Source organism: Tetrao urogallus (genome assembly GCF_951394365.1).
Source record: "Tetrao urogallus genome assembly, chromosome: 1".
Taxonomy (NCBI): Eukaryota; Metazoa; Chordata; class Aves; order Galliformes; family Phasianidae; genus Tetrao; species Tetrao urogallus.
Window position 1 is genome coordinate 62,602,364 of NC_136813.1, and position 18,944 is coordinate 62,621,307.

The window sequence follows — 18,944 nt, forward strand, 5'->3', positions numbered from 1 at the left end:
CCACCTCTTGGCTTTCTAAGAATTAAAGTAAATACCGAAATAAAAATATTAAATTATTGCCAGACAACCAGAACAAAGGAAACAGCAGAATCCTGAAGTCTATACATGTGAAAAATGGCCAAAAGTTTTCAGCCCCATCTTGTCTGCTCAACACCACTATAGCCAGCTCCATCTTATTTAAGATAAGAACTAAATAATGAAAATGAAACTAAAACTAAATAATGAAATGAAATGATTGCCATGCTGTAGTAGACGACCTCATCCTTTATTCTTGTAATCTGTCAAGTGCAAGGTTTCTTTCTCACAGACTTTGCCTGTGGCATGGATCCCGATGCTACTCTTGCAATTTTGCTTCCTCTTCACTGGAAACAGCTGCTCTACGTGGGTAGCTCTTCACCAATGTGGTGAGACATTAAAGCTTGTTGCTAGTGCTGATAGAGCTAGTTGAGCTGCTCGCACAGAGCATATGGCTTTACTGGCTTTCAGACTCCAAATGTTGTCCCCGAAAGTCAGGAGAACAGAGCATGGAATCATAGAACCATAGAATCATAAAGGCTAGAAAAGACCTCTAAGATAGTCTAGTCCAATAGTCAACCCTTCCCCACCTTGCCTACTGACCATGTCCCTCAGTGCCACATCCACACAGTTCTGGAACACCTCCACCACCTCTCTTGGGCAGCTTGTTCCAATGCTTGAATACTTTCTGAGAAGAAATTTTTCCTGATATCCACACTGAACCTTCACTGGTACAACTTGAAGCCATTCCCTCTTGTCCTGTCACTGTTACCTGGGAGAAGAGGCTGACCTCCACTCACTACAACCTCCTTTCAGATCGTTGTAGAGAGCAATAAGGTCTCCCCTGAGCCTCCTCTTCTCCAGACTGAATGTTCCTAGTTCCCCCAGCTGCTTCTCATCAGACTTGTCCTCTAGAAACTTCATGACTCCATTGCCTTTCTGTGGACACACTCCTGAGCCTCTGTGTCTTCCTTGTAATGAGGGGCCCAAAACTGAACACAGCAGGAGAGGTACAGCCTTCACCAGAGCTGAGTACAGAGGGACAGTCACTTCCCTGCTCCTGCTGGCAACGTTATTTCTGATACAAGTCAGGGTGCCTTTGGCCTTCTTGGCCACCTAGGCACACTGCTGGCTTGTGTTGCACCATCTGCCAGCATCCCCAGATCCATTCCTTCTACTCAGTCTTCCAGTCACTCTGTCCCAAGCCTGTAGTGTTGCCTGGGGTTGTTGTGGCCAAAGTGCAGGACCCAGCACTTGGTCTTGTTAAAGCTCATACAATTGGCCTTGTGGCATTCTGCAGGATGGGGCTCACTTAGCTCCTCTCTTGTAGACCCCAGTATTCTCTGTGGCTTGTTTCAAGAAGGGATGCTGTCTCACTGCTGGCGAGGGGGAACATAGTGTGCCATGCTGCTGTCAAACCATGCCAGCCAGATTGTGCCACCATTGTATACAGGACAGGGAGATATACATGGTCTATGTCAGGCCTATTTCTATTTTCAGAGTCTGTTGCGATAGGATAAGAAGATAACAGTATCAAACTGAAAGTGGAGAGATTTAGACTGGATATAAGGAAAAAGTTTGTTACAATAAGAATGGTGAGGCACTGGCACAGGTTGCCCAGAGAGGAGGCAGATGCCTCATCCATCCCTGGAGATGCTCAAGGCCAGTGCGGACAGGGCAGGGAGTTGGAACTAGATGGTCTTTAAAAGTCCCTTCCGCCCAAGCAAGGAAAAATAAGTTGTGCTCAAAAACCACTACAGTGGTTCCAATAGGGTTAAAATGTACCCACCGGAGTGCCTTTGGAAGGTGTGGATTTTTTTAAATATTAATTGGATAAAAAAATGGATGAGTGTAAGACACGAATTTCTCTTTTATTCTAAGGAGGTATTCATTTAATGGTTAAACTTGAAAAGGAGCTACAAAAAGTAGCCTGAATACAGCTTAAACGAGTTTAAAATTCCAGTTGCTTATAGCTTAAAAAGAAAAAAAAAAAAAGTGTCTGAAACCAAATGGGCTCTGTGGGGTGGTTCATGGGCAAAGTGTAAAATGACACATAATGAAATAAAGTAATTATATTTGCAAACCTGTTCAAAAGCCTGGTACAGACTGTAACAATCAGGCAGAAGCAGTCTCTCATTCCTCTTGGTGTTCTTTTGCAGAATTATGTGACCCAAGAAGGAAAACATTAAGATGTTCTGATTTCACCCTATAGGACAGAGAAATACGCTTTGGATAATGCTTACCATAATTCTATCTACTTGGCTCAGACAGTTATATTTTTATGAATCTTACGTTACTTTCTGTCACCCTCTAGGCAACAATATAGAGTTATTGCAGTATAAAGGAAAATGCTTCCTGTTGAGCTTATACTTGAACAAGTCTTAACCAAGTGGAAGCTCTTAATAAAAGGGTAAATATACCAAGGAATAAATAGGTACAGTGAATAAAAGGAGAGACTGGATTTATTGATGCTCAGGTTCATGGCACGGACCTGCAAAGGGTAGAAAACTCCAAGGTAAAACTGACAGGCTGATCTCCATCAGAACTCTGAGGGAGTTGGAGTTTGGTTAAGTGAATTTAGTGCTCATTAAGGGATTTGCGGTGTCAGCATTACCCAGCCAAGTCCTCTCTCACCCTCACATTGCTAACAGCACCGCACAGCAAGATTAATTCCTTGTCTGTCCTCTTCTTGGCCTCTCCAATGAAATTATCACCCAGGGACCCCATTGCTCGGCACTGCCCGCTGTTACCTGCTCACCAGGAGCTCAGCTGAGACCGTCTGCTCCTTCACTGCAGCGTGTGGATTGCAGTGCCCAACTGGGCTTCAAACACTGGTTTAACTCTGTGGGTTTTGCTCTGTAATGACTTATTAGTATATCGTTAGTAGTGGCATAATACACAGAGCCCTTATTGGTCAGCCTATGTGCAAGCATCACTTCTTTATTTGGTGTGTGCCCAGGAAAAGGTGTCCCTCTGCTCCTTCCAATAACAGCTACAGGTAGGCACCCCTCATCCTACAGCTTCCTTGTGCTAGCTCATGGTGGCAGGGACCTCTATCCCCACCATTAAGAGCTGCAGAGAGCCCTGCAGCTTTTCCCAGTCTGAGCTAAAGGGAAAATGCTACCCAGTGTGCTGGCTGTTTTCTTTGGGTCAGACAATGCTTGGCTTTTCTCCAAAATGCCCACACAAATCGTTTCCTTCTGCTTTACACCTCTCTTCCATCATTTTTTTTCACTTTGTTCTCAGTCTGGTTACTTTGACTGAAGGTTCATTTTGCACAGCACAGGAAACAGAGACCTGCAAATACTAAAAAATATCAGTGCTTAGGCTTTCAAATTAGTTACACAGAGAATGGATATATTTGCACAGAAACCACAAGCGAGTTTGGAAAAAAATGAACGTACTCTGCCTGGTTGGTATCTTTCCCTCTCAGCTGAAAGCAAGCTAGATATACTTCTCATTCTACTGGAAACTATTCATAATGAGTATACATGTATATTGCAAACCCTCTTTCCTTATGGCCCCATGTGGCTTTTTAAGCCCAGATATTAAGCCTTCCTCAGCATTACCTTATCCTTTCGTCCAGACATCATTCAAAGGTGCAGTTGACTTTCTAAATTACATCATATGTAAGTAGATTTATTTTTCCTTTTCTGCAGATATAGTTTAATTTCCTCTTCCAATTTGCATGGGTGCACACTCATAAATTTTAAATATATTTAACCTCTTTTCAAAAGATCCTTTGAATTTCTCTAAGGTCTGTGCCCTCTAAGTTGGATACACAATCTTTTGTACATGAAACCCCACCAAGAGGTCCAGAAATGCTGCATTAAACGCCTTCCTGCCTTTCCAAAAGGCTCTCTCTTTCCCTCATGAAACAAAACTTCCCCCCATGTGACGCTCCTGTTAGCTCAGAAATTGAGAGGTGTTTTGTTTGCAGTAGCTTTGCTGAACGTGCAGTTCCTTGAGCAACACCACTGCAAGGGAAAGTCAGTGGGGCTGACCTAGGCCAAACAGCAACATTGCCGACTGGGATCCTTTCTGTGGGCCTGACCAGAACCCTCTGGTAGAGTCCTGAGGAAGGCAGAGGAGCCATTTCAATACGGCATTGATGGGTTGGCCCATGATGACTCCTGAGGCACAAAGAACTCATGAAAATGTCCCACCCTAAATTCTTCTCGATCATTTTTCCAAGTGTCTGTTCCATTTGAAGAGCTGCTTTGCCATCCAAGTGGCACTCCCACCATCACCTCTTTCTTGTTCTTTGCTGCCAGATTTCCCTTTCAGAGAGTATCCCATTTGGGAAGCCCAGGTCTACACCTGCTTTCCACCCATTGAGGATGGGCAGTTTCAACAGTAAACCCTTACCAAAGACATGGCTGAGGAGCAGGAAGACCCTCAGCAAGATGCATCTCCCAGGCACACACTGGAGAAGAGCAGCTATCAGGGATGTTATTAAATCCTGTCTGCAAGCACCAGTCCAAGCCCAGTTTGAATGGCAGACTAGAACAGCTGTTTTGCATACTGGATGCAACCAGGACAATTCAAAGGGTGGCAATGGGGATGTTCCCAGTCTGAACTCCACAGCATATCCAGGCTGCTGGTACGCAGCTACTGAAACCCCTGGAGAGCATAATAAAGCCATGTGGTAATTCACTGAGGACAACCTGCCTCTCCTTATTTTGGTTCGTAAATCACCCAAAACCATATATTTCACTGTGCTCTTTCCCAGATGTGCCAACGCTGGCTTTGTTAGGGTCTCTGCTATGGTTGTCCCATGCCCTCAGCCAGCATGGCAGTGGGGACACTGAGGAGCTTTGCTTTGCTTCCCTGTGCCCCCACCCCATGCCTGATCCTGGGGCGGCCCCCCAAGCCCTGCATACCTGCTGGTCTCACTTGCTGCCAGCCCTGTGGGTCGTGCCCCTGTCACCCAGAGAGCCTCATCCAGTAAAAGGGCTTTGTTCTTCCCTGAGCCCGGGGAAAGCCCAGGCGTAGCGTTGAGTTCAGTCCTTTTGTTGGCAGGTTAAAAACTTGACCTTCCCCTCCCCTGAGCCCCGGATGGCCCTGATAGCACTTCTGTCCTGCAGTTAAATATTCTTTTTAAATCCTTCTCAGCCTACAGGAGGACTTTCATAACACAAATAGAACTCCAAACCTTTTGTGTGGAGGAAAAAAAAAAAAAAAGAAAAAGAAAAAAAAGGACAGGAAAGAGAGAAACGAGAGAAAAGAAATGCGTGTCTCTAATTGGCATAATTCCTTCAGGCCCGGCTCATAATTTAAGACGGATCAATTCTCTGGCTGACATGATAGATGTCGTCATCAATAGATGGGAGCGGCGATTTCTGTTCCTCCGTCCGGGGGCACAGCCACAGACACGCCTGCTGGGGGTCCTGCACATGAGCCAAAGCAGGATGTGGCCAGCAGACGGGGGTCTGACTGAGGCTTCCAGCCAGGCAACTTATTAAAATAATAAATATTTTCATTATCCGCCGAATCCATTATCGTTCTCCGTTTTAGCAATTGTTAACTAATAATTCGGATTAATTACCAAGCTAAATCATTAAAAATTAAACCCGTATATTTTGCTTCTTTGAAAGAGAGATAGTTTGTAACCATTTGTGTAGTGTGCATGTTAAGTGGGAGGGCGATGAAATATGTTGTGTTAGCTTAGCTTTGACAGCATCTGTATCCATGCCATATTACACTCTGGTCTTATCAAATCTCAGAAGCCACGGCGTATAAATAGGCTGTGATGATATTTGCAGGAGAGAAATCATTCACAATAATTTTGGCATCTTCTGTAGTGACTAGCAAAGAACCACCCAGTGAACACAGCAGATAATAGCACAGTAAGTGGCATGTAAGAGCACAGGATTGAGGAGCACTTAACAAGAAGTCAGAGGTAGGGTTTGGCATACATTGGTTATTAGATATGAACACAACTTTCATCCTAAGGAATTTCAGTGCAGATTGCGAGTCGAAGCTCTGTTCAGAGGTCATTTTGCTCTCTGCTGAAGCCACAGTTGCTGGATGTGTGATGGAACTTAGCAGTTCCGTAATGAAATATCATCAGGGTGAAGACATAGAGATGCAGGAGGGAAGAAACGCTGTTCAGTGAGTAAAATTATTTATGAATGTGCATTTTATTACGGTTGGAGAACTAAACTATGGGCTGTGCAGCTGCTCAGACAGCGAGGTTCAGTAGAAGACTGTCAAAATGGTTGGGCAGTGGTATATGGCCCACTGGACTGGATAATCCAGTAGCTCTGCCTTGCTTTGAACTCTACCAGGCTGAGAAAAAAGCACATTTAAAACTCCACTGTATTTAAGCCTCTAAGTATCTAACTGAAGTGGAGTGTTGTATTGAAATTTAAACAACAACCCTTTTGTTATAAAAGACAGACAGTGGACTTCTTAAGCGCTCACTGGACAAATAGGACACATCCTAAAGCTCCAAGGGACCAATTCTGCAACACCCACTCTGCTTTACGAGCTCTTGCCCCCATGGAGCCTCACTCAGCACAGTGAGGAGCTGCAGGAGCAAGGCTAAGTAATGCTTCCTGGCTTTTCATCCCTCAGGGGTTGGGACTGGATGGGCTTCAAGGTCCCTTCCATTCCAAGCCATTCTGTGATTCCGCCATACTGAGGAATTTCCTATGCTGGTAAATACACGTAAATCATTCTGTATCTTACAATACCTCCAGAACTCCTTTGCTGGTCTGTGAAAGCATTCAGCCGAGGTCTTGAGAGTTCTTTGGGAATTCATTTCGCACTGGGTAAATATTATAAAGGCAGGTTACGCTGAACAGATACTATGGGGATATTTTTCACATAGGATGTGAAAAATGTAGTATTTCTCACCTCCCCCTTATTTTATGTTGCATTACAATTATCTCTGCTCTTCCTCAGGCAGTTGCTATGCCACACTCAAGACAGAACATCTGAGAAGAGGGAAATGTCAACTTTTAAGATGATGTTCAGCTTTCTTGTAACTTGCATTCTTTATGTAATGGGTTTGAATTACATATAGTTCTCAGGCCTTCAGCTCTTCATAGAAAGTCAGCTCGACTGGGCACAGTTGCTTGCTTTTTCTTAATGAAGAGTTGTTAACATAGGAAAGAGCACAACGAGGGGCCAAGTAATGTCTACATGATTCATTAAAAATATATGCACAATGAGCAGTGTTAGATAGCACATAGCTTATTTTTATTTATACAGTACCATGCATTCCTGAGGAAGCAGGCCTTGCTCCCTGCACGAGCTGAATATCACACTGCCAAGTCCCGCAGATAGAGATGATGGTTTCAGACTAAAAGAGGGGAGGTTTGGGTTAGATGTTAGGAAGAAATCCTTTATTTAGAGGGTAGTTACGCTCTGGCACAGGCTGCCCCAAGAAGCTGTGGGTGTCCCATCCCTGGAGGTGCTAAAGGCTGGATTGGATGGTCCCTTCCAACCCAACCCAACCCAATCAGCTCTGGGCAGCTAAACAGTGATCTTCAGATGATATTAATTTCAATGCAGTTAGTGTTGATGTACTGTGTTCTGCCTGAGAAGAGAAACATGGCCATGATGGGAAAGAAAAGAACACAACAATAACAATATACATACAAGACGTGCAAAAAAACAAAACAAAAATAAAAAACCTCATGTATTAAAACATATTAAAAAACATAAAACATGCTGCCTATGTCACTACTGTTATGTATTGCTGTCTGAAAATTAACTCACTCAGTGCTGCTGATGCTGTTTGTCTCCTTTTCATATTGATCTTGGTTTGGAGGATGAATTTAGCTCACAGAATGTCCCTCCCAAGTCTCTGTTGGGTCTGTAAAGTGCCATCACAGGACTCAGGACCAACTCCACCACTGATGCAGAGGCGTCTCCCTCTATTGATTTGCTTCACAATGGCAGCCCAAACCTCCCACTTTCAATTCCCCTTTAAGGGGGATTTCAGCTTAGCCACAGATCAGTATGCATGCTGGGGCTCTGTGGAAGGACTCATGCTGCAACATGGGCTAGAAAATGTCACTTAGAATGTCCAGGGTGTTACAGGGTGGGACATGCTTAAGGTCAGTGTCAGTAGGCTGCCCTTGCTTCTTCACACATAAGTGTGTAGGTCGCTCCAAAAATAATGCCTCCTATTTATTTCAATGGAGACTACAACAGAAACAAAGTGTACCACAGCACTGTTCGATAGAGCAAATTCTCAGGAACAAAGCGTTCTTTTTCAACATAGTCACCACCATTAGCCATGCATTTTCACCAGTGCTCAATAAGAGCTTACAAGCTATGCTTGTAAGTGTCTGTGCCACTGGAGGTGACCTACTGTTTCGTAGCTGTTACGACAGTGTTGTCGCTAGAAAAATGTTACCCATGCAGTTCAACTTTTCCTTGTTTGATTTCAATAACTGTTCAGAACTGATGAATCTCAATGGGTCCCATTGTTTTCCGGATGGAGGAACTCAGTGACACACCTTTGCTCCATCCGCACTTCCATGTCAGACACCATTGTGTCAGACCGCCCCTCTGCTGCCATCTGTCGCACGGCAACAACATACAACGGGACGTTGGCGGGAACGTTCAACCTCTACTGCCACCCCACCAACATCTGCCTGTGTCACCGTGGGCCGAAAGAATCAAACAGGAGGCATTACTTTCAGAGCAGCCTTTTTAAACATTGCACGGGGAATTTCATCAGCCCCTCTAAGCCCTCCCTCAGCCGGCAGCAAAGGCTGTTTCTAGGCGGCTCTATCGACGTTGCCCCGCTTTTTCCCTTCTCATCTCTGCCAGGCGGCTGCCCCGATGCCGCAGCCCTCCCCGTGCCGCGTGCCAGGAGCGGGGCCGGGCAGTGCCGGCAGTAGGAGGCAGCAGCGCCCTGGCTGTGCGAAGGCATCGAGGCAGCTCCGGAGCGGCTCAGGGTTCTGAGGGCTTTCGGAGAGCCGTGCCGGTTTCGAGCCTTTCCCTCGGAGCGCGTCTGCACATTGTTTCTCTCTTCTGCGATGACACGGCACTTCTCCGGCAACCAAAAAGCCCGATGATACGGGAAGCGTTCGAAACGCATCTCCCCCTCCACCGGCACCTCTATGCCCAACCACCCATCACCGCGTTTAAAGGACCCGTGCATAACGCGGGTCTCGACCCACCGCGCACATTTGCGCGGACTGTACGTAGACGCAACCCGTAGGTGCTGCGCTTCGCACAGGTGCAACCCACGGCACAGCACGAGGGCACGCGTGAGAACCCCAAAAAACCCGACCGTGCCCCGAGTGCAAGTTGTCACCAAGTGCCGAGCCTGGGCCCGCCCCCCCGCGCCGGGCGGGCGCTGCGCGGACTCTGCGCGGGCGCAGCGTGCGCGGGGCGGGCGCCGCCTCGGCCGCGCTCTCGGCGCGCAGAAGGGAGGGAGGGAGGAAGGAGGTGCGGGGGGGAGCGGAGCGGGGCGGGAGCGGAGCACGGCGGCCGAGCCGAGCCGAGCCGAGCCGCGCCGCTTCCAAACGAGCGGTGTCACGATCTTTTTTTTTTTTTTTTTTTTTTTTTTTTTCCAATATAAATACTGTTATTTAATTATTATTATTATTTAATTTGTTCCTTTCTGTTTGGAAAGCGGGGGCAGGTGGCGAGGAGGGGGGTGTCCCCGCCCGCCGTGCAGTCGGGATGCGTCCCGGACGCCGGGCGGCTGCGGCGCAGCGGCGCTGAGCTGAGCTGAGCTGAGCTGAGCTGAGCTGAGCTCACCATGGACAGCTTCGACTTAGCTCTGCTCCAGGAGTGGGACCTGGACTCGCTGTGGTAAGCGGCGGGTACGGGCTGGGGGGACACGGGATGGGCGGAGGGGAATGGAACCAGAGCGAGGGGTGCGCGCTCACCGGAGGTGTGCAGCCATCGGGGGCTGAGATCATTTGGGGGCGGCGGTGCGTTTAGCGGGAGGGCAGCGATAAACGCGGGGTGCTGCACCACTAGGGTGCATCGTCTCGGTGGGGGGGGGGGGAGGGAAGGCATCACCGGAGGGTCTTCAGCAGGAGGGGTGCAGCACCCCGGGAGACCCCCTGCCGCTTGCTCCCCTCCAGGAGGATGCCCCCTCCCCGTCGGCTGCACCCCCCAATCATTCCTAGTGTCGCAGACACCCCCGTCCCTCCCGCACTCCCCTTTCCCCCAGCTTGGCTGCTCTCAGTGCTCCGCTCCCTGCGTCCCTGGCCCCCTGCACCGCGTGCCCTTGACCTCCCCCGCGCCCCCCCGTCTGCGGGAGGGGGGAGCCCATTTCTAGAAATGTCATTAGCGGCAGAGGTGGGAAGCGCTGCCTACCCCCCACTGTTCCCCCCCCCGCAACTGCCGGAGCAGCTGCCGGGTGCCGGCGGGGTGCACGCTGTGAGGGAAAGGGGTTTGGGGGGGAGGCAGAGTGGGGGGGTAGAGGTGCGGAGTTCTGCCCCAAATCACGGCCGCGCGTTTCTCTTATTCGTCTTGTGATGTATTGCCACGCGTTGCGGGATCCCCATGTGTCGGCGGGCGCGTTGTCCCCGCGGGGCAGGTGTTACAGACCCCAGCGTGGAGCTGCTCCCTGCCAAAGCCCTCGGGAGTGGGAGAGCCGCTGGGGCTGAGTAACGCCGCTGCGCGCTGATAGCGGGCGGCCCATAAAACTTTATATTGCGGTGGGAACTTGAAAAGAGCGCCTATCATGCAAAATTAGTTACTGCCCCATAAAAGTTTTTAATTACAGCCTTTCTGCCTGCGACACGAGTTAAGGTTATGTCCTCGTTTCAGTTATAAATACCAATGTTCGGTTTATATGCCACGCACAGTGTTTGTCACAGATCTGATTTTAAGCTTTCGGTCCATATGCACAGTTTAACAATTAAGTTATGTGGGGTTTCTACTAAATGAGAGCAGAGGAAATAATACCTTTATGCATTCAAATGCTTTTCCCTTTCTTGTTGAATGAAGATGAACTTTGGAGCGATTTGCTTTTTCCCAGCCAAAGCATGAGGACGTTCACCATCCATTCCCTGAGCTAGCTGTTGAAGTGAGTACTGAATTTGAAAAGCCAGCAGTGTGACTCTGGAGAGCCAGGGCTTTGGGTCTGCTCCTCTGTGACCCCTTGAGCATGTTTTTTGGATGTTGTGGGAGCACTCGGAAATGACCACAGTAGCCACAAAAATCAGGTGTGAGCCCAAAGAGACATCAACCATCTCCCAGCTAAGGGACACGCTTAGGAATGTCAGTATTGGTGTTAGGAGTGATCCTGTTTTGATAGATTTTTTTATCTGTTTGCTTTCCTTCTGTTGTTGCTGTTCAGAAGCTGGGTTCAGCAGAAAGGCTTCAGATCGCAGTTAAAAGCCGCTGCGCAGCAGCAGGCCCATGCTCCTTCCTGAGCTCTCACCCCTGTAACAGAGGGTGGGCCCCAAGATAGTGAGCAAGGAGGTCAGGGGCTTCAACCCGGGATTTGTAGGCTTGTGCTCCGTGGCCTTGGGTTGGAACATCCAAGATCACAGACAGGGAGGGTCTGCCACAAAGCAGTTGTTTTGGCGCATGTTTCCAAACAGTCACTTTGAAAGTGGCACCAATTGAATTGAAAGAGAAACCAACAAAAGGCAGTGAAAACTTAGAGAGATGGTGTCAAGGAGCAGCTGCACCTGAGTGGGTGCCGTGTGACCAAAAAGGAAAACAAAATATAGCACAAAGATAACAAGCAAGTGCTCCGCAGCAAAGAGAGGCACTTAAGAGACTTAATTTTCTCTGCAGCAAGAATGAATGTTGTCCTTTATTCTTTGGAATGTAGCTATAATGACAATCTGTGCGCTTAACTGATGACTGAAAATCCACTTTCTGCAGTATTTGGTGAATGTTTTGCTTAAGTGTACAGTAATTAAATATTAACGCGGTCTTCTCAAGTGTTTTTATTATTATTATTATTATTATTATTATTATTTGGTATATTCTTGGAAAATCAAAAGGGTGTGGAAGGGATTTCCAGATGAACAGAAGCACGCCGATCAATTCTCATTGATTGTTACTTTTATGCCGTTAATGAATTCGCTCTCCAATTAATACGTGCTATGTCTTTTACTCTGCCGTAACATCGAAAATGTAATAATGTGTTGTGTCAGGGCTGTAAGACAGCCTTTAACCAGTGAAGTGAAATGGGAGAATACTGTAAGCTCTTCTCTGCTAAGGAGCACTTTCCCTGGGTTTTATTTGTGCCATTAACACTTCCGCTTCCCAGTAAACTACAGTAATTCAAATAGTGATGGATGAGTACCATCTCAAATAGAAAATTCATCAGAATACACAAATCTGTGGCATAAACAAAGCCCATTTCCATGTGGTAAGCTCTTTATTTTTTTGAGGTGGTCAAACCAACATCACTTGGGGCTTCGTGACCTCTGAGTAACGTGTCTGTCCCAAACACACAGCCCCACACGCCTCCTGTTTGTCTCTTTTTATTTGTATCCAATATGTGTAGTCTGATTTGTCCAGACTGGAGGATGGGTATTGTCCAATGTCATGATTTTGTGTTCGTTTACACCAAACAAGAGATGGAAAATCTCCACTAGCAGTAAAACATATTGCATGTGCTGGAAAACAGCGAATGAGGAGACCAAAGGACATGAGGAGTGGTTCAGTATTGTAGGCATTCGCATCGTTATTTGCTTTATTTAACAACCCTGCACCAAAATTCAGCCAGGCCCTTAGCTGTGTGCTTGGGCTCAGTGCATGGCCAGCCCTGGTGAAGACCCATGGGTGATGTGTCCCCTTCCTCAACGCCTGTGTCAGACAGATGCATAGAATGAAGTTTTTCCCATTCATTAAAAACAATTTGCAGATTTATTTAACTCCTGACTGTGTCGTGTCAAACAAGAAGCTAATTCTGAGCGTGATATGTTAGCCATTAACAAAACAATGTTTAGGTAGAAGAAGCCACATACGTAATCAGTGTATTTTTGGCACTGGTAATTCTAGATATTCTGAGCGAGCATCAGTTCTGTAGAGGTTGGATAGTTGTGTTTAAAAAAAAAAAAAAAAAAAAAAAAAAAAAGGTATAGCTGTAGAGCTTCCAAGCTGCAATCAATATCAAATGCCACAGCGTAAGGTGGCCCGGTGTGTCGTACAGACCACGTATTGAGTTACTGGCTCATTTGCTATCTTTGGGTCTGTTCCTGCTCCATTTGAAGTCAATGAGAGTTTTGTTTGGAAGTTGCTATTAACAAAAAGTGGCCAGACATCCAGCGCTCTTATAAATGAACCTTTTGTAATTTCTTGATCCCGGGTTGTCTAGCTTTTAGTCGCTACATTTTGTATTTGTCTAAATCAAGACTTTTATTTCGTGTTTTGCGGTGTCTAATAGAGACAGTTCTAGAAAGCAAGTTCTACAAATGCTTCTTCAGCCAAAGCAGAATATCCAGATGTTTGTTTTTGGATCACAGTAAGCAGTGATTTCTTTTTGAGGTGGAGGTGTCACTCAAGTCGTTGTCACAGTGGGGTAAGAGGCCGCCCATGTATAGACAGCACACAGCCATGATACCTCCCTCTCACAAAAAAATACTTACATGCCTGCTTTTATGTCCCATCTCTTTTACAGCTCTATTCTAGCCTATGTCCTGGACTTTGTCCCTTATTTCTTTTACCTCTTGGCCCCTTTCTACCTGTAACCCTGAAATCTCATTTGTCTCCTTATTGTCTCCATCTCCGTGGTGCTTTCTGTTCTGCTTTCCTCCCAGGGTCAACTGATGGTTACCACCTTCCCCTCGCCAAGATCCCAGCTAAAAATTTGCTCTTCCTGTGATGATTGTACATCATGAGCAAACAATAACAAGCGTAATAACTATTGGCTGTTCCCTTCTCTTGTTTTCACAGCATGTTCCTTACTCCTGATGCCTGTATTTCAGGCTGTAAGCCCTTTGGGTCAGGAATTGCTTTTATTGTTTGATTTTTTTTATTTTTTATTTTTTTCAGTACAGCACTGAATAAATTGTATGTGCTAAACATAATAAGTATAAATAATAACAGCAAGCTTTTTCATGGCCATAGTACTTATAAGCATCAGCTGTATAATCTTAAAAATACGCCTGTAGGACTATGTGAGCTCTCAGTTGCTGGATGTGATGTACCGCATCCTCATCTGATATAAGCCCATAGAGCTCCGCTGCATCCAGAAGCTTTGATGTTTTGTATCAGATGAGGATCTGGCTTATTATCTCTGATTTACAGTATACTCAGTAACCTTGTTTTAGGATTATTTTTTCTTAATGCTTTTTTTTTTTTTTTTTTTTTTTTTTTTTCCCCTGATCAATGAGATGTGGATACATCAGTGCTACAGTGAATCTGCTTTTGCATCTCTCCATTGTGGACCATGAACACTCAAGCCCACAGGTGCCCATATTTGAAGCATGAAGCTAACAGCTTCTTGGTCTTTCCTGATGGACTTGCAGATTTGTGTTTGATGTGTTGCCCATGAAAAGCTGAGGCAGAAACCTCCTGAGATTATTGGAAGGCAATTCCAGAGAAGATGTGAAGTGCGTGCAGCATTTAGAATCACAGAATCATTATGGTTGGAATGACCACTTAGATCACCCAGTCCAACCATCAACCCATCACCACCACCACATTTCACATTCAGTGTGAAAATTCTGAGGAAAATACCAGGTTTATTAAAACTAGTGGAGGAGATATATGAGCTATGAAGGGGAAAAAAAAGACACAGAAGCAATACAGGTTATGGGCACATCTTTCCTGTCATCCATATATTAGGAGCAACATCATACTCATCTCTGTAACACCATCATTAAAAAGCAACTGCTTAATTGCAAGGTTTTTAACCTCGTGTAATGAATTAATCCATTTCCTAGTCATATTTATGACTATGAAACAACAAAGCATGGATAAAAAGAATTCCAGCAATTATTCACAACATATGTTCGGAGATATCTGAAAGACTGGTTATAACTTTATTAACAATAGCAGTTATAAAAGAAAATCAATAGAAATGAAGAAAAAATTACATTAACTACAGCTAGGAAGCAGGGAGGTTAAATTCTGTCTGAGGTGGTACGTATCTCACCTAACAGTGAACAAATAATAACTTGGAAGTGACATCCTCACAAAATGAGATATCAAAAAAATTGTAATTTCCAAGAGCCCCAGAGACAACGTCTTTGTGCATGGGCTGGTTAGCTGTAAGGCTAATTCCAGCTGAAAACTACAAGTTGCTTTGTGAAAAACTGAAAGTAGAGGCGAGGAAAGCTGTCAGCTTCCTTTGTTTGGAACAAGATCGTCCCTGCGGCAGCTCTGCCCTGCTGCTTTGTGGGAATTGCCATGCCCAAGGCTGCCTTCATGGCTGCCGTCTGCTGGGGAGCCCACAGGGGCCCATCCCAGCCTTGCTGACTTTATTGCTATGCCACCTTCCTGCCCAGGTGTTCCTGCTGGGAATCCAACCCAAAGGGACCGTGGGGTCAGGAGTTGATTCCCACTTTGCTGTGTGTTTGGGGTGGTTTATCTGATGATCATCTTGCACTGGCTTTCAAAACTTTCTGCTGTTTTCTAGTGGAAGCTGCATGTTTATTCAGAAAGTGAATGCTCTGCAAATACCGTTGGGTGGCTGAAAAGCACTGTTCCATTAAACATCTGAAAAAAGTGAGCAAATCAGCCATATATGGAAGAGTGTTTGCAACATTACCAGTGGGGCCACTAACTGATCTTCTGTCTGCTAAAATCAATGTTAGGACACTGATTGCGCTTGCTGCCACTGCCTAAGGTCTCAGGAGACCCAAAATGGACACTTGTAGTTGAATACTCAGGTAATAACCTATATAATTTCCAAATAATTTGTGGGTAGCAGTGAATTCATACTTAGGAGAAAGAGTGAATGAAGTGTAACAGCGGTTAAATGAACACAATGGCACCTATTAACATTCTGTGCTAAACATTTTCTTGTCTTTGCAGAGGTAAAAATGCATGAAAGAGCTACTTGTGTTCCTCTCTTACAGCTTGGTATCTCAGCTTTTCCAGTACCTTAAACAAACAAAAAGTATGTGTTAGTGACTTAAGTTGACTGCATTTTATTCTCTTAGGAAGATGTTAACCTGCACGCACGTACCAAGTGCCAGGATATGGTGTATCTTGGGAAATGTGACAGTTGGAATGCAATTTAAACTTATCCTCAGAGATCCTTTACGTTCGTTTTTTCTTAAATAAATTAGTTCCAATGCAGCAGCGGTGGCCTCAGCAGTCAGGAAACACTTAAAATTGTGCAGGGGAGACCAGAAATCTCTGCTAAGAAGCTTTTTGTTGCCGTGCTTTGTTTCTCAATAAAGATGACCCACAACTGCAAGTATTTAAAACTGAAAACAAGAGGGTTGTATTTGACAAAGCCACACAACTTCTTAATGTAACCCAGTCTTTCCATGTGGTTGTTTTCACATCTTTGGGACCAAAGAAAGGGTCCTTTGTGGCTCAGCCTCATTTGACTGAATGGCAAGACTGGACAAATAGAGGACGCAGGCAGTATCCTCTTACACTGCGTATGTTTTGATTGCTTTGAGGGGTGATCAATTCTTACTGCATGTATGACAGATGAGCGGGACAGGAGGGAGAAACATTGGTGAAGTATGTATATGTAGGCATCTGATTTAGAAGTCTTATCAGCCATGCCCTCCTACCATCCATCTCCCTGTTTCTAAACTTGCTTTGGCCTCTGTGAAGGTTTTGGAGAGGCTCTTCTGAGGCATGGGCATTGGCAGATATCCTAATCCTCCTCAACGTGGGTTTGAATTTTGTTCTGCTATTGCTGGATAGTGCCTACCTGCTAGCAGTGCAGCGAGAGAAGGTAGATTCTTCCTTTGTCATCAACTTCTTCTGACTGACCGCAAGGGTTCAGCTCTCGGGTCTGTGGATTATGGGAGGGAATGACATAATTTCAATGTATCTGTGTTCTGTCTTAGCACAGCAAGTGCAGTAGATGCTTGAAGCTCGATCCAGAACAAATGAATGAATTGTGTTGTCAGAGATGCTTTAGAGAAGACAATGCTGTTGGTATGCATCTAATAGAAGAAACATTTTTACATTTTTTTGTTTCTGAAGCAGTCAGCAAGGGAACCTGTCATGTCATCAACTGTTTTTAAAGGACAAAGTAACAATAAAAGCTAAGTGTGCTTTTTTTCATTTTTGTTTGGCAAGGAGAGTATAACATTTTCTCCAGGATGATGACCTTGAGTTAGCTAAATGTCACCAGTTTAAAGAGTAAATTAATGTTACAATGTGCTTTGTTTGTGGTTAGGTTTGAAGGCTGACAGGAATTTCTTAGTACAAAAGGAGATTGTGTGCTATTCCATTTATTTAGGCTCCCTGCAAGAAAGCCACCATGATCCCAACTGATCTGAATTAGTATTACCCCATTGCCTTGCGTGTTTGGATATAGCAACATGTTTGCAGCTAGCTTATAGTTCTCTACCCCTTTTCACTGCATAGATCACTCCAAAAGGGCCACGGGAGTTTACATTTTTTCTTGATTATTTCTGATTATGAAATTCCAGTATCTGATTATGATATTCCAGTATCATAGCATTGGAAGGAAAAGTGTACGTATTTCCAATATGTGTGTGTTAATGTATTTCTGCCTATTTACTTCAGTTGATTCTGCAGCATCTGAGGTAAAACGGCAATGAGATAACCCCTTGAAAGGAAAGTATAAAAAAATGCAGTTTCTGCAGATGCAAGTTGGCTTTTGTAGATCCAAGCAAGGTGTCTTTTACAACACTCTTCAAGAACCTCCTCGCCCGGGTGCATGGCTGTGTGAACATGATTACATACTATAGTGGTAGAAATGCAACCTTTTTTTTGTTGTTCTTAGAAGTAGCAGTATCTTGAACTAATTACAGCTGATATAAAGCACATTTAAGGAAACCCATTAGAGGAGAATTAGAACTAGAGCAGATTAGCTAGTCTTTAATGGCCTTGACTGTAGATCTTTTGATGCCTTAGTAGCTTTTCTAACACTCATTGCTCATCTGTCTTGACTAAATGACTGAGGAGCTTCTTTCAACTCACAGCCTGGTTGTAATGTGAAAAAAATTGCTGTTTTCAGCTGAAAAAATGATTATCTGGGAAGGTAAACTATACCAAGTCCTGTGCTACGTTTGTTGTTGAGATTTAAAGCATTATTTTACTGCTCGATATGACTGTATAATAGAAAGAGCAATCTCTAATATGCTTCCTCATAGCTATTAATTATTTACTTTCTTGAAATACAGATCATAGACAATTCTACATAACTTCCCTTCTTACAGACTTTCTAGTCTCTGCCTTTATTTTTGAATGCTTTGCCAATGCCTGTAAATTCATTCTCACTGAAAGGGGAAATTAGTAATTTAGACTATTGCAGCTGTTTCATAATTAATTAATTTCAATTTAAAACAGTCAAGTAATGCCCATCCATTGTTCCGTGTGCTTTTCTGAAGCAACAGTATCAAAATAAGTTCCAGATGGAGGTGCATACTTTATAATCGGAGAAGAAGAGACCTTTTCAAAAACCTGAGAAGTCCTGCCCTGATCAAAACAAAATATTACACTTAAGCACATTTTTCAAGGTTTGAGCTTCTATTTTAAGAATTACTTAATGGTACCAATCTGACATGTTATGTTGGATGTTAACTTACACATAGAACTATAGAGTGAGAGAAAGGGTGATACATGAGTGTTTATTCATTTGTTTCCTCAAGTACTTCTGGCATCTGTTAAAATGTAACAAGGCTTAGCACATTTTTCCATTTTGGCACCTTGTTTTCTATGAAAAAGAGAAATATTTGCAATGATAAATCATCTCTCTGCTAATAATCAATAAATAACATGTTCTCCTGAGGGGGAAAAAAAATAAAAAGTACAGTAAAATGAAATGAAAAGTGTTGAGCAGAAGGAAAGATGATCAAAATGGAACTGTGAAATTCCAT

General features: G+C 44.6%; 1 protein-coding gene across 1 annotated transcript in view; it reads left to right on the forward strand.

Moving 5' to 3' along the window:
* Positions 1 to 9,745: 9,745 nt before the first annotated feature.
* The window catches only part of AFF3 (ALF transcription elongation factor 3), a gene marked incomplete at both ends in the record, with an annotated part of 316,850 nt that continues 307,651 nt past the window's right edge, over positions 9,746 to 18,944 (forward strand). Inside the window, one exon of the mRNA XM_079544079.1 lies at positions 9,746 to 9,798. Coding sequence (XP_079400205.1) covers positions 9,746 to 9,798 — 53 coding nt within the window. The remainder of the gene's footprint in view (positions 9,799 to 18,944) is intronic.